General features: G+C 38.1%; 1 protein-coding gene across 2 annotated transcripts in view; it reads right to left on the reverse strand.

Annotated features, from left to right (window-relative positions):
• Positions 1 to 23,698, reverse strand: part of tbk1 (TANK-binding kinase 1) — a 242,608-nt gene that overhangs the window by 71,868 nt on the left and 147,042 nt on the right. For both annotated transcript variants that reach the window (XM_039769963.1, XM_039769962.1), the window contains 3 exons: positions 13,140 to 13,198; positions 8,174 to 8,265; positions 5,746 to 5,847 (listed from right to left, as the gene is read on the reverse strand). In XM_039769963.1, the coding sequence (XP_039625897.1) occupies positions 5,746 to 5,847; positions 8,174 to 8,265; positions 13,140 to 13,198 (253 nt within the window). The remainder of the gene's footprint in view (positions 1 to 5,745; positions 5,848 to 8,173; positions 8,266 to 13,139; positions 13,199 to 23,698) is intronic.

Below are 23,698 nucleotides of genomic sequence, written 5' to 3' on the forward strand. Positions count from 1 at the left end.
ATTTGAATGATTTTTTTTTAATTGAACACAGGACTCTTGACTAGTGAATAAGGGGGAGAGGCACATCTTCAATTCAAAAAGTCATTCCCATCATTTGGAACTGTACAGCATAGATTACTATTGGTTTCTATTACATCATACACATTTTTTCCTCAGTTCTCCATGAAAAGATGAGATTAAAATGTTCCCTCAGCCATCACTACTAAGTACATGGGGCAAGCAACATAAAATATAATTTTTGCACAGAGTAAAACATTCCTTTAAAGGATTTATTACTGTTTAGTTAACAACACAATTTGTTTCAGGTTTTGTAAATGAGAAAAATACTGGTTACAGTTGGGAACTTTACAGACCATACAGGATTCTCATAATTGGGAAATATTTAATAACCAGGTGTAATACCGGGTTTAATCCAGGAAATGTTCTAGGTCAACAGGGGTTAATCACAGTGCTACTGGTTAAATTAGTGTATCAGAGTATCATAGTGTAAAAGAACTCTGTAACTAAGTAATTTTATGTATATATTTGTATTTTGTTAACAAAGGGATATTATTATTAATGTGCTTGAACTGTGTACATTTGAACACGCTACATGCATTTCTTGGTGGTGCTGGTGTGAAAGAAATTGCAGCAGATCTCTCTATTAAAGGACAGCACCAATAGTGGTATTCAGTAATATTACGAAGGCAAAGGTAAAAACTGCTACAAATCTAGATTTTCCATCAGCATTAATGTTAAAAATTAGGACTGCCTCAGGATACAGTGGGTTTGAATAAATGTCTACCAACAAAAGTTCTTATTTACTTTTATTCACTAAAAAGCACTGTTCTGTTTTCTTCTTATTGCATTCTGAAAAACAGCTTACCCATCAGCTATAGAAAAAAATTATACTTTATTCTGTTCAATCTTGGCTTAATGCAATCAGTTAAATTTGCATTTCCCCCCTTTTTTAACCTCAAAAAGTGTTTTCAACACTGATCATTGATTGGTATTGCAAAGTTAATAATAATATGCAGATGGACAAGAGTGTTGGCTTTTCAAAAAAGCAAAGGCTATGCACTTTATAACAACAACATACCCCCACTCTCTGGCTGCCAGAATCTCACTTCATAGATTGTCACATATAACAATAATAGGTAATGATAGGAAAACCAGCAGTTTCCTTTTGATTACGTCACATTTCACATGTGAGTTTGCAGTGGTGAAACTTACTGGAGAGAAAGAAAAAAAAAAACTTCCAAACATCTTTTTTTTTTTTAAGTGGTGGAGATGGGGCTGTAGAAAGAAAGAAAGGAAGACTATTCTTTAAGTATTTGGCAACATTATATACATTGGTTTTGGTAACACTTTTCTCAGAAAGGGGTCCAGATTTAAATAAACAAGAGAAAAGTGTCCTTAATAAATGCAACATGTCTTAACACTAACCAAAATGTACTCTATGACAATGTTTTACAACCACTAGGTCGAGACTACTGGTTGGTCTTGGATGGCTGTCCTTGTATTGGGGGGACCTTTTCAAGTACTGAGATGTGGTGCCCTGATTCACCAATGCGATTATCAGCGATGCACAATATTTTTCTCCATTTGTAACTGAGCTACTTTCACCAAAGGGAAAGCTTTCGCTATCTTTACTGGCATACTACTTTTATTGATGCTCTTATTTAAAACTTTGTGAGTGCTGATGCAATTGTCCAGAGCAGCACACTTCCTGATAGTGAATAGTAGTCCTCATTACCGCATTTGTACAAGGTTGCAGGTGAGACAGGAGTTGGGAGATGGGAGGGATACATAATATATAAGTTCAGCAAAATTGACTATGCTCATAGCCATGGCACATGTTAAGCACTTACTAAAAAGTGCCTTCTTTGAGCTTCACCGAGCTTTCCTCCTTTCACTTCAGTTCTGCAGATGTCATTGATTTAAATAAACCCCATACATCCATGCACAGAGCAGTTAAGAAATAAGGACATGATGCTTTAGAATTCCCCACCCACTGGAGCATCATTAATGACAAATACTATATTAACAAATTAAAAGGAAGTGTCAGTTAATTTTCTTTTTTTAAACAACATCACTAAATTTCAATCAAATCAGTCAAAGGATTTTTGCTTGGGGTAGTTTTTCTTTTGTGTGTGTTTTTTTAACTAAATATTTATATATAAAAATGTCCTTTCTTTTATTGATACCTGCTGTCTGGTGAAGATTGATTTAAGTGAATTTGAACATAACATGGTTGTTGGTGCCATATGGGCTGTTCTGAGTATTTCAAAAACTACTGATCTACTAGGATTTTCATGGACAACCGTCTCTAAGGTTTACAGACTATAGTCCGAAAAAAAAGAAACTATCCAGTGAGCTGCAGTTCTCTGGGCAAAAATGCCTTGTTGATACCAGAGGTCAGAGGGGAATGACTAGACTGGCTCAAGCTGATAGAAGGGCAAAAGTAACTCAAAAAACATACTTGTCACAACTGAGGTATGCAGAAGAACATGTCTGAGCACACAACACATCAAAATTTGAAACAGAAAGGCTACAGCAGCAAGAGACCTCACTGGATGCCACTCCTGTCAGTTAAGAACTGGCTTAAAGTATGCATGGGTTCACCAAAATTGGACAATAGAAGATTGGAAAAGTTTTGCCTGGTTTGACAAGTCTTGACTTCTGCTGTGACATTCAGATTGGTAAGGTCAGAATTTCACATTGACAACATGAAAGCATGCATCCATCCTGCCTTGTACCAATTGTTCCAGCTGTTGGTGGTGTAATAGTGTGGGGGATATTTTGTTAGCACACTTTAGGCCACTTAGTACCAACTGAGCATCATTTAAATGCCACAGCCTACCTTATTATTGTTGCTGACCATTTTCATCCCTTTATGTCCGCAGTGAACCAATCTTCTGATAGCTACTTTGAGCAAGATAATGCGCCATGTCACAAAGTTCAAATCATCTCAAACTGGTTACCTGAACATTACAATGAGTTCACTGTACTCAAATGGCCACCACAGTCACCAGATCTCAATCCTAAATAGCACCTTTTGTGATGTGGTGGAACAGTAAATTCGCATCATGAATGTGTAGCTGTCAAATCTGCAGCAACTGTGTGATAGTATCATGTCAATATGAACCACAATCCCTGTGTGACACCCCGTGTAGTAGGAATTAGGATCACCAGTCTACACTCTAGGTGTATTGTATGTGAGACCAAGCATGACCAGGATGTTTGCGTAAGACAGGGAGACACGGACACAAAAAGGGTAGGGTTTTTTAAAAAAATAAAGTGAGGTTTTATTTACAGGTGCACTTAAAGAAAACAAAAATAATATCCTGCAGAATTTATAAATCGAAACACAATTCAATACCACAAAGGACACACCAAAAACAGTAATCAAATGGAGCCCAAAAAAATTACTATATACAGTAATTCCAGTGCTGCCTGGAAATCCCAAATGAAAAAGTAAAATACACACAAACTAGTGTTCCATTCACAGTGCTCCAAGTCAGGAAGCTGCTCCTTTAAACAGTGCATACAGGACTCACCAAAACAAAAATATTCAAAATACAGAAAAAGTGTATATACAAAAATAAACAGTGCACCAATAACCACAACCCTATATATACAAGAAAAAATATTTACAATAAGCAAGGCACAAACCGTAATGCTTGGTAAATTCAAAACACTGTTCTGCCAAGTACCTTTCTCTAAGATGATCTAGTCAGAAAGAACCCCCTCTAGAGGCCATGATTCCCTTTTGCATTCGGTGCCCCTGCGCTGACCAATTAAACTGCTGTACATCATCCCTCCCGGGGTACACGATGACGTGAATATGTCTGCGAAAAGTGGCATCTCCTGCTCTGCACAAGTCCTTTAAAGGTTCGAGCAGCCGGCATGCGCGCACATAGCTGTGCCGGCTTTTGAGATGCGAACTGCGCTTCTCCTAAAAGTGAAAGTAAGCATTTTTTAATTTATTCCTCCTTCCCTGAGCTACAGCTCAGACAACTACAAACACGAGATCCCTTTTCCAAACCGTGGTTAACAAATACTATGACGCTTCACACTATCTTTTACTCCTTTAGTGTTAATGAGGTTGTGGGAGACACATGCGGGAGTGGAGGACCGACAATGCCATCCCGGCCGGTCAATGGCAAGGATGTCTCTCCAGTCTACACGGGACCCACCGCAACACTCCCCAAAAGGCGCTAATATAGTCAGCGAAGACATCTTTCTACACTATATTAAAGAAAAACGCAAGTTTCCTTTCTTTTCTCAAATAAATGCCTCTCTCAACACCATGCAGAGGACACTTAACTAATTTTATTTAATTACTGGTAATGCCAGTAAGGCACATTACCACACCCTGAGGAATGTTTGCAGCAACTTGATAAATCAATTACGGCAGTTCTGAAGGCAAAAGGGGGTCCAGCCCGGTACTAGCAAGGTGTACCTACTGGGTAACCATACAAATACCTGGATTGCAATTCAGTCTTATGAATGTAATACTCTGATCTTCACGTTGTCAAGTAATTAAACCACCTGCGGCAGAGCAACATCAGAGACTTTTCTCTCAGGCACCGAAGTCCGAGGTTCAATCTCCATAAGGGGAAGCAAATGTACATTACACTTGATGAGCCCCAATATATACTGTACCAGTAATGGCAGAATGCATGATAACATGCAGTGAATACACTTGACTTGAGCATTCATGGTTTTCATACTCTTTCTCTGTATGTTTTGCATTTGTTTGCTCAGAGGTTGATGCACTAGCTTCTAGCTGCTTAGCTTCTCTTCTTTCGTCGGCATCTTTTCGCATTAAAAACTGATTTAAGTCAGTGTTTGTGTTGCAACTACTTAGTACGTTTTCCTTAATTTTCACTTAAACTGGCACTTAAGTCTTCAATCTGCCTCAAGAATGATTTAAGATATAAAGAGGTAGAGGAAGTGACGGTGAAGGTGGTAGGGATGAGAACAGCTCCCGTACGCATGTGCTGCACAGCCGCCTTGCTACCTGTAGCCAAGAGCTTATTCTACAAAGAAATAAAATAAAGATAAAAAGAGTAATAAAAATCATCACCCCAAAAGCAGGCAGTAGAGGTCACGTAGTATATGTGTAACAAATTTCAGGTCAACTGGTCAAACGGTTTGCGAGCTACCGTTGATTTAAAATCCTGAACTGACAAACGGACAGCAGTAGCGTGTTATATAAGAAGATACATATAGAGTCATGCATGAACTCTCTGAGACAAGAGGGGGAGCTACTGCTAACTTTGTCTTCTTCCTTCATAGGGCCAAAAAGCCGTCCAATGAGGGCACCCAGCCTCACCCCTTTCAGTCAGACCACTTTAAAAGCCGGGCAACAAAAGAAAAGATGTCAAAGAAATGTCAGAGCAAGCCACAGGATGGAGCTCCACTTTAACTAAGAACACATCTTTAATTTAATGAGAAACCCAGGATCAGGGATTGGTGCTAAAGCGTGCATTTTTCTTTCTGTTTTTTGATTGTTTCAATTCATCTGGCAACGAATAAAAGGGGCAACCTGATTGGTGTCCCAAAAATTCTATATATAGATTAGATAAAACCATATAATGAGGCTCATTCATCATAGTGCAGTGCATCACATTAAAAAGAATGTTAAAGACAGTTACAAATTTTCTCTTCCCTGCCAGGTGATTTAGAAAATGATAGCAAATGATTAAAAGGTCAAAAAATGCTATAAAATAGCCCAAGAAAGAAAGGAGGTTAACTTACAGTTGCTCAGTTTTTTCCAGAATCCTACTACAAAAATCACACATTTGGAAAATCTCTGATTTTTTATGCACAACTTCGTTATAATCCTCCTTCATGATTTCACTGAAAGTAATAAAATATCTAAATTATATTAAGAAGTTTGTTAATGTACATCATAGTGATTCATTTCAAGTTCAACTGACATTTACTTATACAGTGAAACCTCGAGATACGAGTTTAATTCATTCCAGCACTGAGCTCGTATAGCAATTTTCTCGTATCTAGAACAAAATTCCCCATTGAAAATAATGGAAATCCAGTTAATCCATTCCACACCCCCAAAAATATCAACATAAAAATGAATTTTCCTAACAAATAACACTGATAAATAATATATACTGTAGTTTACCTTTAATAAATACCACTGGTAAATAATATAACTGTAGTTTAACTTTATGAAGAGTCGTGGCTGGCTTGAGGGAGACGATAGGGAGGTGGGGAGGAGGAAACGGGTTACTGTGGGGAAGGAGAGTCCCCATCTTATTCAGGAAGGCTCTCTCTTCTTGGGAATTTTACCCCACTGGAAGCAGGTTCTGGGTCAGAATCACTTAACTTTCTTTTAGTTGCAAGTTGCTTTACCAAAAACTTATCTAATGACACTTGCTGGGGAATAAACCCCTCACTAAACGCGTACATTAATTTTATTTTAATTTTTTTTCATTTTTATTACTATTTAATTTAATATTGTTTCTTTGTATCAGTATACTGCTGCTGGATTATGTGAAATTTCCCCTTGGGATTAATAAAGTATCTATCTATCTATCACTAGTAATAAATTGTTGGAACTCTGGCCCAAATTTATCAGCAGCAGCTGTATCAGAGCTGGCAGCCTCCCCATGTCGCACAACACTGTGAATACCGGTTCTCTTTTTAAATTTTTCAAACCATCCATGGCTTGCCATAAATGCCTCCTCATCCTCAGCAGACGTACCTGGTGTTTTTCGGAGAAGGTCCAAGTACAGCTTCTTAGCCTTAAGCGCAAGTGATAGCTTCCGACACCGAATCGCCTTTTAACTGCTTCTCGTTAATCCACACCAACAACAGCTTCTCAACATCTTCTAGGAGTTTTGGACGGTGCTGGAAGTCACGGTAACTCCTTTCGCCTCATCAAGTTTCTTAATTTCTTCCTTCTTCTTCAGAATAGTGCAGATCGTCGATGTCGAACGGCCATAAGTCTTCGCCAGTTCCGTCACTCTTACATCATGCTCATGTTTATCTATGATTTCTTTCTTAATTTCAACGGCCATGGCTTCCTTTTTTTTTCTTTGCAGAACTATCTGAGGCAACAATCTTCTTGAGAGGCATCGTGTAATAATTATTTTCACGTTAAATGCAAAAAAAAACCAATGAAATTACAAGCGCACAAACGCGTAGATCCTCACGCTACGGGAGAACAAGGAACACTGAGTGAGCTGACAGGCGGGCAGTGTCAGCTTGGGTGAATCCCCGAGTCAAGGCGGATCGGGAAACGCGTCACGCATACCCACAGCCTGGCTCGTGGCTCGTTATGCAAGCCAATGCTCGTATATAGATCCGAATTTTTCGCTCATACTTTCCTCGTATCTTGAATTACTCATATACAGAGCTGTTCGTATCTCGAGCCTCCACTGTATACTGTTTACTTCTGCTGATTAACAAATAGTCTCAAGGTTAAAAATGTGTAGTATTCAGTGTAGTACTAGAGTGTTGTACCGTGTTAGCCATTATGAATGTAGAGAAAAGCCAAGCAAAATGACACCTTTTATTGGCTAACTAAAAAGGTTACAATATGCAAGCTTTCGAGGCAACTCAGGCCCCTTCTTCAGGCAAGATGTAATACAGAAACTGGAGTTCCCTGTGTTTACATACACACATTAGGACAAGAAACAACATTTTTAAATGAAAAATCTTAAATGTAAAAAATTAATAGATTCCTTCAGGCTAAGATTAATTTAACAAGAGAGAGAACAATAATATATGGTCAAGATCTTTGGATAAGATAACTGTCCAACAAAGTCCTTTGAAGTTTGTGGTGAGTTTTTCAAAACAATATGGGTCTGTAGACAGGTTATCTGTGTCAGTCTGAGATATGCAAACAATCCTCATATCTCACCATAAAACTCTTGTCTTTATTCACACCATGTTGTAATGTATAAACTTTTTACATTAGTTTAACTTCCCATTCTTTTCTCTCTTGCTGTGTTTTGAAATTGCCCATAAGCACTGTGACTTTAAAGTCCCTCTCACAGTGTCCATGGCTGTTGCTTGGCTTTTCTCAGTATTCAGTGAAAAACATTTTAACAAAAACTCTTGAATGAAAACTACAAAAGAAAAACTGTTCATATATAATACTTGGAGATTATAGGAAATAAACAGCTGCAATGATTAAAAAAAACACAAAAAATCTTACATTAAATTTCGTACTCCTTTTCTAACTAATTCTTGATGCCGCAGAAGAGAACTTGAAATCTTGCACATGTAGCTGACATCACCTGCAGTGGTCTACAAAATATATATAAAAAAAAAAATATGAAATACACACAAGAGTGTTACAGATAACGGAGTTATTATAATTACTATAGTGTAGTCCCAGTTACAGTGGCTTCAGAAAGTATTCACCCATTGATTTTTTTTCCTTTTGTTCCAATTACACCATCAAATCTTATCAAGTAAATAGTTTGTACATAGTTACTTAGCAGCAATTACAGCCATGAGTCTTTTTAGTTTTATCTTCATGAACACATTGAAATTTTAGAATTTGAGCCCATTCTCATGGGCAGCAACTTTCATATCAAACTACAAATTTTTAATTGCATTCAAGTCTGGGCTGTAATTGCACCATTCCAGAATAATAATTCCTTTCCTCAAGCTACTTTGCAGTAGTTTTTGCTATGTGCTTTAGGTCATTGTCCAGCTAGAAAATGAACCTTTACCCTACACCACTGAAACGGTCTCTGCAAGAATTGCCTGTACTAGGTTCTGTTAATGGCAACAAGCCTTCTAGCTGCTCCTGCTTAATATGCCACTCTAAAGAATGATGCGGACAAAACCATGCTTATTGTTAGCGGAGGTGTTAACTGGGTGTTGGGCTATATTAGATTCGTACCAATCAGACAAAAAAAATTCCTTCAGATATTTTCAGGTTTTGCCACTTGGTTTTTAGAAAACTTCAGGCATGACATAATGCCGTGATTTCTCAGAACTGTTTCCTTCTAGTCACTCTCCCAATGACGCAGAGTCCGTGAGACACTTAAGATATTATTGATATTCCTCCTATTTCAGCCAAACAGACCTACAAATATTTCAGTGTAGTAGCTGCCCTCATGGTCACTTCTCTGACATAAGCCCTTCTTGTCAAATTGCTCAATTTGATAGGACGGCCTGATCTGGTTTGTGCCTGAGTTGTGCTATGTGTTTTTAAATTTTGTTACAATGGACTTCACTGCATTCTTGGAAAAAATCTCTTTGGTGTTTTTAAAGGGTAGGGTAGGGTATATTCTTGGAGAAGGAGATGGATGGATAATGTGACAGAAAATCCTGGGGCAATTAAAGCCACAGGCTAGTAAAAAGTATGGAAGACAATGAAACAATGTAAAGTAGGCAACTTGTGGAGGAGGCACAAACACACAGTAAGGACTGTACAACCTAGCATGATAAGGATGATTATAATGATGAAGATGAAAATACTGGCTTTCAGAGTAAAGGAAATGGAGTGATAAGACGAAAGCCAGGAATCTGATGATTCATCATGTGCCTGAAGAAAACGGTCAGACAAGTATGCTGTCCAGTTCACAATACACTGGAAAAAAAGTGTCTGTACATCAAGGTGACCACAGCTGACTGGGAAAAGAACATCAACAGAGACAGATGATTTACACTAAAATAAGGGGAAGCTGATTTAATTAGTTAAGACATTTCCATTCATTCATTAATTACAACAGATGCTCCCTGTATGAATGTCGACAGTGAATGAGCTTCTGTTTAGTACTGTAGTTCACATTTTGAATAAGAAGAACAGATTTGTCTAAAAATACAGAGATGTTCATAACTGATATTTTTGTTTAGTAAGCAATAGTCCCAAATTAAACTGCTTTTACTTGTAAACTTATTAAACCTGTACATGCTGTTTTAATCATATAAATATACCAAATATTACACTTTAACATGGGACATGATGTTTATACATACAGTTTATACATAGTGCCCTCCACTATTATTGGCACCCCTTGTAAAAATGAGTTAGAAGGGTTAGAAAAAAATCCATGTTTGCTGAAGTACTGTCATCTTGCACTGAAAAAATGAGACATCTGACTTTTAATTGAAATACTGAATTGAAACAAGATCATTCAAAGAAAAACAAAGCCCTTATCAACAAATACAGTGATCACTCGCTATATCGAGCTTTGACTATCACAGCTTCAGTCCATCGCAGATTTTAAATGTAAGCATATCTAAATATATATCACGGATTTTTCACTGGTTCGTGGATTTCTGCGGACAATGGGTTTTTCAATTTATGTTACATGCTTCCTCAGATTGTTTGCCCAGTTGATTTCATACAAGGGACGCTATTGGCGGGTGGCTGGGAAGCTACCCAATCAGAGCACGTATTACATATTAAATAAAACTCCTCAATGATATATGATATGCTTCCCGCGCGCTGATTTGCACACTTAAAAGCTCTAACAGCCCGTATTGATTTTTCATTGCTTGCTTTTCTCTGTCTCTCTCACTCTCTCTGAGAAATACAGGCAGATACTTATCCATCATGCAATACCATCAAGGAGGCGTATGATTGGCCCCATTATCTGCTCCTGACGGAGGGATATGTTTGCATTCTTTTAATTGTGAGAAAGAACTGTCATCTCTGTCTTGTTATGGAGCAAAGTTTAAACTTTTGAGTAAAAGGTGTTATTTCACGTCTAGAGGGCTCTAATAATGTTAAAAAACGTATTTAGAAGGTCATAAACAGGTTTTCAATGCTCTAACTGCGAAAATATTACATTTAAAAATAAAGAATCCTACTTCTTGGAAATTCATTTATCTGTCTGGAGCGAGGGTTTACTGTATAACTGTGTGGAGAATATTTATAAACAGTGTGGTAAAGTTTCTAAGAGCTTAAAATATATAAAAATAACCATACAAACATATGGTTTCTACTTCGCGGATTTTCACCTATCGTGGGGGGTTCTGGAACGCAACACCCACGATCGAGGAGGGATTACTGTAAATATTTTTAACAAAAACATGTGCCACAATTGTTGGCACCCCTGCATTTAATACTTTATACAACCTCCCTTTGCCAATATAACAGCACAGAGTCTTCTATTGTAACCTTTAATAAGGTTGGATAATACAGAGCATGGCATCTAAGACCATTCTTCTTTAAATAATCTCTCCAGATCATCCAGGGTCCTAGGTCCTCTCCTGGATACTCTCCTCTTCAGCTCACTCCACAGGTTTTCAACAGGGTTCAGGTCGGGGAACTGAGATGGCCATGGCAGAAATTTGATTTTGTGGTCAGTTAACCAATACAGGGTTGATTGGACATGTGTTTTGGAGCATTATCCTGCTGAAGGATCCAATGACGACCCAGTTTTAGTTTCCTGGTGGATGCAGCCAGGTTTTGATTTAAAATCTCTTGATATTTCATGGAATCCATAATGCCATGTATCCTAACGATATTTCCAGGGCCTTTGGACGAAAAAAAGCCCCACAGCATCACAGAACCTAGACCATATTTCATAGCTGGGACAAGGTTCTTTTCCACTTTGAGTGTTTATTGCTAAAAAGTTCAATTTTTGTTTCATCAAACCTTAGAACACAGTTCCAGTCAAAGTTGTAGTAACGTTTTAAAAACTCCAGGCGCTTACGTTTGTGGATAACTGACAAAAAAGGCTTCTTTTTGGCATACCTTCCAAATAATCTGCTGGCATGGAGATGCTATTTGATGGTGGTGCTAGAGACTTGATAGCCCCAAGATGTTACTTTTTCTTGCAATTCCTCAACAGTGATCCATGGAGATATTATTGCCTCTCTTACCATCCTTCTCAATGTACATGGGGGTAAAATAAACTTGGGTCCTCTTCCAGGCAAGTTTGACACAGTTCCAGTTGATGAACACATTTTTATTAATGCCCCTACTGTAGAAATGGGCATTTTCAGACGAGTAGTTATTTTTTATAACTATTCCCTGAGTTGTGAAGAGCAACAAACTTTTCATTTGGATTGAGAGTTATCTTTTCTTTACCACAATGATGGTTGGATCAGGAAATTTGCATCTCAGTTAATCAGGAAGTCATTGATTTCAGCTGGAAAGTTCCTATACACTCCAACCAATTTGAACTGTCCCATTGAAATGGGAAACATGCTTCGGTTACATGGTTTCACAATAATTTCCAAGGGTGCCAACAATTGTGGCACATGTGTTTTTGTTAAAAAATGTATTTCTTGATGAGGGCTTTGTTTTTCTTTGAATGAACTTGCTTCAATTAAAAGTCAGATATTCCTCATTTTTTCACTGCAAGATGACAGTTCTTCAGCAAACAGTGATTTTTGTTGTAACCCTTCTTATTAATTTTTAGAAGGGGTGCCAATAATAGTGTAGGGCACTGTACACAGTTGGAGATGCTAGAGCTTAGTGTAAAAAAGTAAAGGATTAAAAAAAAAAAAAACTTTTGAAAATTTACAATCAATATTCAGTACAGACACTAAAATATTGATGGGAGAAACCCTATTTAAAAAACAAACAAAAAAAAGGAGCCCTACAAAATTAAAGCCAGAGCAAAACAAAACCATGTAGATGAGGAAGGCTGCCACTTGGCTGTTACATTTACAGGCTGGATCTAACCCTGGGAACAATCTATGTAGTCTGTCCGTAGGAAAATTATTTTGAAACTTTAAACTGTTTTAACACATTTCTAGCTCAATCAGAGCAGATATTACTGTAATTTGATATTTCAAGATTATTATTCAAACATTGCTCTAACAAGGAGTTGTATAGTAAGCAGAACTGATGAAATTCTAACAGCACTTTATAATCACTGTAAGGAGGAATGTGTTATAATGGTTTAAATGGGAACAATGAGCTGGAAAAGAAAACAAAGTTATATTGTGGTGAATAATGTACTTTATTTGCAAATATTTGAAAAAAATGGTTTACATTTTAGAAATGTTGTTCAAATAATACTAAATTTGCAAATATTGGTAATAAAATGGTATATATTGAAGAAATGTTGTTCATATAATATAAAACTATTATTTATGTACAAGACTGTTGAAGAAAATAGAATATCTTAGTGAAAAACAAAACAATTGATTTGTGTTACTGTTGCTGAAAAAAAAGAAAAGCTTTCAGAATAATGAAAACTTCATACCTTTGCACAGCTGCAGTCCAAATCCAAATCATAACGTGGTGGCAATTTAGGAGTAGGCACTAAGTTGGACCATGAAAAAAATAAATACATTTTACAATAGAAGAAAAAGAAATTGCATGTTGCATTCCAGATTTCAGTCATTTGAGAATCAGCATTAGCACATGACTAATTACATTATCAGAGACTAATAACAAAGAACCAATGTTAAGAAGAAAAAGGATCCACAAAGATTTATAATTACATAATCAGTGACTAATAAAGCACCTAAGAGGGCCGACAAATATTTGTCATTGTGTTAAATGTTAGATCAGTTTGAATTTTCCACTTACCAGAACAATGAAATAAAGACATTTCACCATAAAATGCAAGTTTCAAAGTTTCAGAGGAGACTAAGAAATGTCTAAATTAAACTTTTTTAGTAACATTGTGTGATTTCTAAATAGCAGTGTGAGCTAATAAAAAAGATTCAAGTTTACACTAAAATCTGCTTACTGCATTTAAATTGTAATGTTCACATTGTAGAATGACTAATAGCATAAGTGTTAAAACATGCACAATGATATCCCTGATATTTTTAATCAAGTCAACTATATGAAGAAAATTTTATAATACTGTAACAGAAGAAAAATATACAGCACACCTGATCAGTAGCATCTCTGAATTAAGAGCTGGTGGGGTACTGCCCCACTCCCTATTGATGAAAGTTTTGTGCAAAAACTAAGTAAGCTGTAAACTTGCCACAATAATTTAATGTATTAAATTTTTACAACAAGCTCAACTTAGTTGTCATAATCAATTTTTCAAGACACATTTACTGTAATTTCTTACTTAGGTATTTCTTTTTGGAGCATCTAAAATTTCCTTTCTACCTGGTACAACTAGTCTGTTTCCAGGATGCCATGGTAAGTGTGTCAGCATGTACATTTCAGTTTTGTCTCCAGGTATAAGGGCTAGAGCCCTTTGAAGCAACCCACAAATTGCCCATTTTAGAATGGTTATCACCATTACAATGAATTAAAATTAAATTAATTACTTATGTACAATAAGATTTAACAATTTGCTCACTGAACAACAACTGGAAATTTATTAATATTTATTTGCATTCCTGCTTTGGGTATTGAGTATTTCATGTTAAGAGGTTTTTTCAATACTGTCCTTTGACGTTTGTATTGTATGACAAAATGATATATTAATAGATTTTCATTTTTGGTGATTGATTTATGGCATTATTTGGCTGATATTTTTTGCATCACTGGTTCTCATAAGCTAATACATCATGTCCCTTCCTTGCTGCGTCTGCTTCCTCTGCCACCCTTCAAAACCAATGTCACTGTCCTAATCATCAACAGGTCCTTCCACACAGCTCCAATTATTTTTTCACTACTGTGACCACTGCCTGCATATTCATGCCCTGGCTCTGAGTGACACTGCTCACTTGGGGGTCAAAGTCAACATTAACTGCACCCCAACTCCATGAACTGATGCATGCCAGGATCCTTCTTGAGACTCATCAGTGGCCACATACCCAGGTCAATGGATTTAAGAAGGTCTTAAAAATGCTTGATCGTCTGTCTCTTTCTCTCATACATACACCTGCTGCATGGGCTACATTTATGACAGTTGTCCTAACAAGTCAAGGACAACTCTGGAGATCTCTCTCCAAATCCATGAGACTCCACTAGAATTTTCAGGCCAAAAACACCACTGCATCCAAGACATCTTTCAGATGGAAGACTATCTGAACTCTACCATTAAATTAGTGCTCTGTGTGTGACTAACCTTAATCTTAATGTCTTAACTACACCATATAAAGCACCTCTTTAGCTTCAACACCGAGTTGTGCTTTTGAATTTGAGAGTGGCATCTTTTGGGCTACATGTTCTCTTAAAAAAGCAAAGCAATCTCATCTTTCCCAATAAAGGAATCTCTATACCCTAGCATACATTTGTATATTTTCTGCCAACGTCCTAAAAACCTTGATAAAATTAAACACAGATTGGTAATTCAGAGCTCAGAGGCCATAATATGAACAGACATAAAAATAATGGAATGTTGTTCTTTCAAAGAGCAACAATTAAATACTACAGATACATGGAGGATGTTCAAACTAGGATAAAACCAAAGTAGAAGTTCCTCAGAGCTTTACAAATGGACCATAACTGTTTATCTATAATAACAATACAGATCAAGTGCACAGATAACATGATAATCAAAAAAAGTGCACTGACAACACAAAAAAAGGTACAAAAATTACTAAGTAACAAAAATAATTCAAAATGGATTTATTATAACACCACAAAATCAAGGTACAAAAAGAAACATTTTTCACACTACTTACAGATGAATTTAAAAAATTATGCAATTATATCATTAAACGTTTGCATCATAAACCATAAGATGTTATACTAAAATTCAAAAGGTTTAAAAGTCAACACCAGGAAAAGCTTCTTTACACAATGTGATATACGAGTCACTATCCGAGAGAAGACGGCGAGTCTAAAGGCTTCAAGAAAACCAACTTTTTCCAATCAAAACAGAACAGTCAGGGTATTTATTCAAACAGGAACTGTCACTTCAATACACACAAACACAACAAACAAGCATTGACGTGGCCAGGTCAGTGGCTAGTTTAAAATGTTCCCCACATCAACATTTGGGCAACAGACGTCTTACATGGGGAGGCTGCCAACTTGCAGTTGCTTCGGACAAACCATGTACATGTAGTTACCTCGGAACAGACAAGCAACCCTTGATAGGGGCATCAACCATGTTTTGGCATGCAGCACAGTTGGTAAGGGTCTCAGAAGATCTCATAAATCTCACAGCAGGCAGCAGTAGCAGTCTAAAATCAAAACTCAAACATTGTCTATGAGCTTACTTAATGAAACGTTTACACAACCTAGTTAGTATCAAGAAAAGAAATGTACTTGAATGATCTGCTGATATTTTTAAAACAGTTCAGATTCTTAAGCTCTTAGGAACATTAGAACAATTTTAATATGAGCTTGCCAATCCTATTCAACTAGATTCTCTAATATAATATCAAATTAAGGTTTGAAAATGCCTAAAGTCCCACTTTCACCTACATGAATGCTAATTTATTTCATGTGTCTATATAGTGTGAAATTTGCTTTTAACAAGTTTCCACCTGTGTTTCTATGTTCTTGTTGAACATTTTATTTAAAAGTAACAGCAGAGATTCACTGTACTAATTCCCTTCATCATTTAAACACTTCAGTTATGACACCTCTTCATCTGTTTCCCTAAACTGGAAAACTTAATCGCCTTCAATCCTTCTTCATAGCTCATACATCTCAGTCCTGGAAATCAACCTAGTCACTCTTCCGTAGACTGTCAATAGTACTACTACAGTATGTCTTTTTATTTTACAGTACACAGTGCACATCTTTTGGACTCCCCAGTGTGTTATATAGTTTAAAGGATCAATTGTTATATAGTAAATACAGATCTTTTAAGGTGAACGTTTCTGAGAAAAGAGTAGGTGAGAGAATGAGAATTATAAAAAAAGACTTGTATAGTCATTTGGCATATCTAATATTAAACAAATAAAAAATAATAAATGTTTACATATCTGAATGGGAATAAATAATAGTATTTCTAAAAACATCTTCAAAACCTTCTAAGATATATAAGACATAAAAATGAGTATAGCTTTAGCTTGTTACTTTCTAGAATATTGCATTTCATGAACTCTTTGTACTGTGGTTGCATTCAGTCTTGTGTACGCTGTTATCATAATTGCTTACTTTAGCTGGCATAATTTCTGCATAAGTATTCATTAATCTGTGGAGGGATACTTATTTGAACAAAGAAGTTTGAATTATCATTTGAAATTAATACCGTAAGTGATACCTTAGGGAATGCTACAGACTGAAGTATTGCAAAAATAAAAAAGAACATTTGTTTTTTGTTTAAGTATGTTTGAAATTTATTTTGAAAATGGGATTAATAAATTTTCTTTATTCTTACTCTTTACTGTTTGAAAATCTGCACTTAATTTCTTGCCAGGATAAAAAATAAATAAACAAACAAAAATAAACTATTTTACATAGTGAACATGATAATCCAATACAACAAATTATCTTTATGATCAGTTTGCAGTAAACAGTCCATGTAATAGTTTCTTTACAAAAAAATAATTCAACTATTTTTCAGAATTTATTATAGCCAATATACAAGTATGCAAATGATTTATATATTACTTTTAACTGAATTTTAAAGTTACCAATGTCTAGTAGCCAGTTTACGAAATCATCTGAATGTTGATTTTCTTCATATATTTTTTTTTGTAATTTGAATTCTTGGAATAAAGACCACAAAGAGATATTTTTGTGGGATTATTGATGATTTGTCCCAAACAAATATTTCATTCTGTTGCATTTCTTGTTTCATCTTCGTTTTCCATTTCAATGTAACATTTTCTTCTGTGATATTTAAAGGTCAGTGAAATGTTTTGTGAAACGTTTTACCATATGGAAGAAGAATTGCTGCTATATCTGTCCACGCTATTGATTTGCAATAATGGACTAAACATTTATACAAAAATGTTTTCCCTGTTCTGCCCGGTCCATCTATGAAGGACAACCACTGCCGAATTTTTCAGAGAAGACATTTTTGAATTGTGTCAAAAATTGATCTTTTATCATTGTTTAATTGTGAGTACATTTCCTGATATAATTTTCTTTGGTCTTCCACAGTTAAATCTTTGTCTGCTGTTATTTCTTTCTTTACCTCTGATTCGTCAATTCCTTCTGGATGTCCAAATTGCTGCATCGTTAAATCTTCTACTTCTAACAGTTCTTTGATGATCGAAAGAGCTGTTTGTTCATTAGACCTTTCGCATAATTGTAAAGCATCAACTTCACCCATCATAATTAAGTACACGAAGAAGTGTCTTAATTTGTCAGGCATCATTATAGAAGTGGCATCAGAAATCATTTCGAACATATAGTTGTCCGATTTACATAATCCAGCTATCATGTTGCTTCTTGAAAAGTACCGTATGTAGTTCCATCTATACTTAAACCATCTTTATACGAAGTTGCTCCTTTCGATTCACGTAACAACAATTTAAAGTCAAACCGTTCAATATCTTTTGGTGATACAATATTTAATCGAGCAACACTTTTGCAGTTAATTTGTTTTGGATGACGTACTCCTTTTTGTTCCTGCCTTGTGTAATGTTGAGAAATTTGTGCATACGTATATGCTTTTACATTTACGTAGGTTTAATTAAGTTCAAAATAAGCCAATAATTTTGTATTTCTAGTTTTCGCTACCTGTAAAGCTTTTGCTTCTTCATCTTCTTTAAATTTAATCATATTCTGACATGGTAAATAAACCGGTAATAATTCAACTGAATGACTGTGCATTGGCAATTCTATTAAATGCCACTCGCTTTCCATTGCACTGACCGAGTATCAAAATATGCTTGAACTTTGTCCTGAGATTGTTCTTTGGATAATGTTGATTGTCCTCAATTGTATAACCGACACACAATACTCAACATTAATATGACAATCGAATCGTCTGAGCAAATACAGGTTATTTTCTTATATAATACGCTACCACGGTTGTCCATTTGTCTGTCCAGGATTTTAAATCATCTGTACCTCGCAAACCGTGTAGCAGAGGGGGAACTAGAACGAGATTTTGTGCAGTGTTTGGAAAGACGAGATCAGCTGTGGAGGGAGCATCTCTGTAGGGAAATACGAAACAGTTTTTGATCATTTAATACTGTTCAAGTGCATTCGACTCCGTGGGAGAGGTCTAGTTTTTTTTCTACTTTTGTGCTCCCCTCCACTCCAGTGATTCGTGTGGAGTTTCCTAAGCTTGGCGAATCGTATACTAAAGAGGACATAACCAATTTTGTTGAACAAGCCGAAGCATTTCTGTCTGTAACTCCCCTGAGTAAAGAGGAACTGTTGAGGGTGACTAACGCAGCTCTAAAAGGGACCCGCGAAGAGCTCGTGGCAGGCTAGTAAACAGAAGATCGCGATTTGGGGCAGCTTTAAAACAGCATTCCTTAAGGCATTGTTGCCGGAGGCTTACCAATCCAAACTGGAGAATAAACTCCTATCCACGGTGCAACAGCTCAATCAATCAATCTGGGACTTCGCTTACGACTATCAGGCGCTGTGCTTGAAGTAGAGACCGGAGATGCAGGAGGAACAAATAGTACGGCGTTTGCTGAATACATGCAATCCCCGCCTGGCTGGGAGGGGGGGTTGAGAGGAGTGGTAACTACAGTGGACGGACTGGTAAAGGTAGGCTCGTTGGTGAAGCGGGATTGGGCTTCATCAAAGGATTACTGGAACAAGGTACAGTCTAGTAAAAAAAGAGCCTCCACCTTCCAAATTCGCTAAAATAAGAAGCTGCCAGGCAGATGTTGGACTCACCGTTTTCTCCTCTTTGACACCCCTATTAGTGGTTCCCGTACAGGTAAGGGGTTGGATTCTAGATGCTGTGGTGGATACGGGAAGCCAATATACCTTGATACAGAACAGCTGGTGGAATAAATTGGCCCAGCCCCAGGAAAAGCTGCAGCCGGCCTCGGGGGTCAATTTCATTTTGGCGGATGGAACCAAACACCACGCCCTAGGAAAAGTTCAGTGGGAGCTCCAGTTACATTCATCAACCTGGAGGACAGAGATCTATGTAATGGAAGATATGTACCTTACAATCCCAATCCTTTTGGGGTTGGATTCAGCCACGGCTATCCATATGGTTGCATATTTTCAACCTCGGAGATATGTGGTGTTCGGGGGTGGAGAGCATTCCTTTTTATCCAAGGCCCGCTAAGAGCTTCAAAGAGTTTACTTGGGTTTCTATGCAGTAGAGATTAAGGACTCCAAGGTCACTGAGGCAGCAAGCACTCTGGAACAACCTGAGGGGGTAAGAGCTTTGCTGGGATAATGGCCAAAGGTATGGACGGAAAGCCTGGAACAGACCTCTGTTATGTTTCACGACATCCACACAATAGATTAGGTGCCAGTCAGACACCGCACATACCGGGTTTCTCCTCAGAAGAAGGAAATTACAAAGGAGCACATCAACAAGATGCTTGTAGATGGAATTATTGAGCCTTCAGCATCATCTTGGGCTGCTCTGGTGGTCTTAGTAAAAAAACCTGATGCGTCTTTCCGGTTTTGTGTAGACTTCAGAGGCCTGAATGCGAAAACTCACCTCGATGCTTATCCCATGCCTCAGATACATGATATATTGGAGTCATTGCATGGTGCTACCATTTTCAGCACATTGGATATGCGTAGTGGATATTGGCAGGTACAAATGGGAGAAGACAACAAGCACAAAGCAGCAGTTACAACCCCTGAGGGTTTGTTCCAGTTCTGAGTCATGCCTTTTGGCCTGAAAAATGCCGGGGCCACTTTCCAGCGGCTTATGGAGCATGTACTGGGAGGATTAGTAGGTGAACTCTGTTTTGTTTACATTGATGATATTATTGTCTACTCCCCCACTTTAGAACAGCACCTGAGGGACTTAAACACTGTCTTCTAGAGGCTCCAGCAGGCACAGCTTACTCTAAATGTAAATAAATGTCACCTTGCTAAACCTCACCTCCATTTTGTGGGCCACATTGTGTCAGCAAAAGGAGTTGAAGTAGACCCAGAAAAGACCATTGCTATACAGAACTACCCTACACCTGTGGACCTCAAGAGTTTGCAGCGGTTCCTAGGATTGGTAGGGTGGTACCATAAGTTCATTCCACACCTTGCTGACCTAGCGACCCCCCTTAACCATCTAAAGAAAAAGGATGTTCCCTGGAAATGGACCACTGAATGTCAAAAGGCAGCTGATCAACTAAAGGCGGCTCTTCAATCTCCAACCATCTTAGCTCAACCAGATCCCACACTGCCTTTCCAAGTCCAGACTGATGCCAGCAACCTTGGCCTTGGTGCTGATTTATCTCAGAAGAAGGATGGACTGGAGAGAGTGATCGCTTTTGCATCACGAAGTCTGCGTGGTGCCGAAGTAAATTATTCTACCTCTGAGAAAGAGTGTTTGGCGGTGGTATGGGCAGTGGAGAAATGGCATCATTTTTTGGAGGGAGTGGAGTTTGAGGTCTATACCGATCACAATGCCCTGACCTGGATATTCAATCAGCCCAAAACGTCCTCCCGGTTGACAAGATGGGTTCTACGTCTCCAGGGTTTCACCTTCAAGGTGTTTCACAGGAAAGGATGTGGCAACGTGGTTCCCGATGCGTTGTCACGGATTCCAGAATCTACGGGTATGATATGTCTTGCCACGACCCAAAGTTAATGGACGCATTTACCCCTGAGCTTACCAGACTTGGCTAAAGCACAACAGATGTGTCAGATGTGCCAGCAATTTCGGAACTCTAGCAAACAAGGGTTGGGTCGCATTTATTTTGAGGAATTACAAGGTTTATTATATCGAGCAGTGCCGGCGGGACCATGTGAAAAGATATCAGACATGTCAGATGATGAAAACTCCACCTGGTAAACCACCTGGAGAGTTACAGTCAACCATGGTGTCCGAACCTGGAGAGATGTTGGGAGTTGACCTGATGGGACCTTTACCTTCTACTTCCACCGGGAAGACAGTCTTGATGGTCGTTGTTGATTATTTTTCAAAGTGGGTGGAGCTGTATGCTCTAACAGATGCTAAAGCTCAGAAGGTCTGCACCACCCTGAAAAATGAAATATTTACCCGCTGGGGTGTTCCAAAATATATTGTGTCTGATAGAGGTCCCCAGCTCACAAGTGAGTTAATGGAGAAACTGTGTATGGCATGGGGTGTAAAAAAGAAACTGACTACGGCCTATAATCCTCAAACTAATTTGACAGAGAGAGCAAATCGGACATTAAAGAACATGTTGGCATCCTATGTAGGAGACCACCATCAAGACTGGGACAAATGGATCCCAGAATTGCCATTTGTCATTAATACGGCAAGCCATGAGGCTACTGGTGCTACACCTGCCTTGGTAGCCTTAGGACGACAGGTAAAGGGCCCACTTGTTCGTTTAATAACAGCTCCCTTACCTGAAACTCCTCAATATACTACAGTTACCACTCTGGATCAATTTAGGAGGGACGTTCAGATGAGATTGGTGAGGGCGATAGCAAGACATGCCAGGTATTACAATGCCCGACATAGTAAAGTGCACTACTCGGTAGATGATCTGGTCTGGGTTAGGGCTCACTATCTCTCTGATGCCAGTAAAAAATATTCCTCCAAGCTCGCGCCTAAGTGGACAGGACCAGCTTTGATTATAAAACAACTCGGGCCCAACAATTACCACATACAAAAGGGAAGAGAACCAGAAAAGAAAATAGAGACAGTAAATGTGGTCAACCTCAAACCCTACTTTGGACCCCCTCTGAGAGAGACTGGGGGTGGGGAATTATGTAGTATTGCCACATAAAAAAAAGTATATATTTTTCTTTTCTCTATGTAAAATCCCGTTGTCAAAAAAAAAAAAAAAACATACGGAAGATAAGATAGGTGGGTTGGATAGAGAAGACATTTTGGGAGGTACAGGGCTGTTATTTACAATTTCCGGGAGTGCCATGGAAACAGATGCACTACAGTAATCTCTCGCTACTTCGCAGTTCACTTTTCGTGGATTCACGACTTTGCGGGGTTTTAAATACAGTAGTAGTATTTCCTAGTCTAAGAACAACAAAACAAGTTCGGTGACTAAGTGCGTTGTAACACGGGCTGTGATTGGTACATGGGAGGGAGACGACAAATCACAGCTTCCCGCTTTCTAATCGGGCCCGTGATTGGTGCTTTGACTGATGCCCAGATCCCACAGCACCTCCCCTTTGTCTCTCTGTCGCAGCCATTTCGCTTCAAGCTTTCTTGCCGAGCGGTTTACTTTACACTGTACTGTGTGTGATTTTTTTGGGGTTTCCTTGTGTTGAACTTCGCTTCAATTTTCACCCCCTGCAATGGCTCCCAAACGTGCTCCTTCTACCAAGGCTGGTGTTGAGCCTAAACGCCAGCGAAGAATGAGGCTGATCGCTGAGAAGGTGAAACTTCTGGATATGTTGAAGGAAGGGAGAATGTTTGCGGCTGTGGCTGCAGACTGGCTAAGGATCTGCAAGAGCGGTCACAGGAATGGGACAACGATATGGTTCGATCGGTCCAATTTTGCAACAAGGTCGACGACGTCATGACCGCCTACAAGCTGCTCTTCGACCGGAAAAAGAAGCAGCGCAGCAGCCGCTGATCACAATGTTTTTGCAGCCTCGCAAAAAAGAGCCAGTTCCTACTACTACTACGAATACACCTTCGGAAACCGTGGAAGAGGTGCCCCGGGAAATGGCACCACCGTCTGAAGAGATGTAAAATACAATCATCGGCTGCGCAGTAAAAGTCATCATCACCATTTTTACTGCACAGCATATTTATCACCATCATCACGTCATATACTGTATAGGTACGTGTACTTAGCTATACAATAACTGTTAACTTATCTACCGATTTCATATTGCTTAACAGTTGTCCCTGTTATTAATAGAGTAAAGGGTGGGTTGTAAACAGTA

This window comes from Polypterus senegalus, chromosome 11 (assembly GCF_016835505.1).
Source record: "Polypterus senegalus isolate Bchr_013 chromosome 11, ASM1683550v1, whole genome shotgun sequence".
In the NCBI taxonomy this organism is placed as follows: domain Eukaryota; kingdom Metazoa; phylum Chordata; class Cladistia; order Polypteriformes; family Polypteridae; genus Polypterus; species Polypterus senegalus.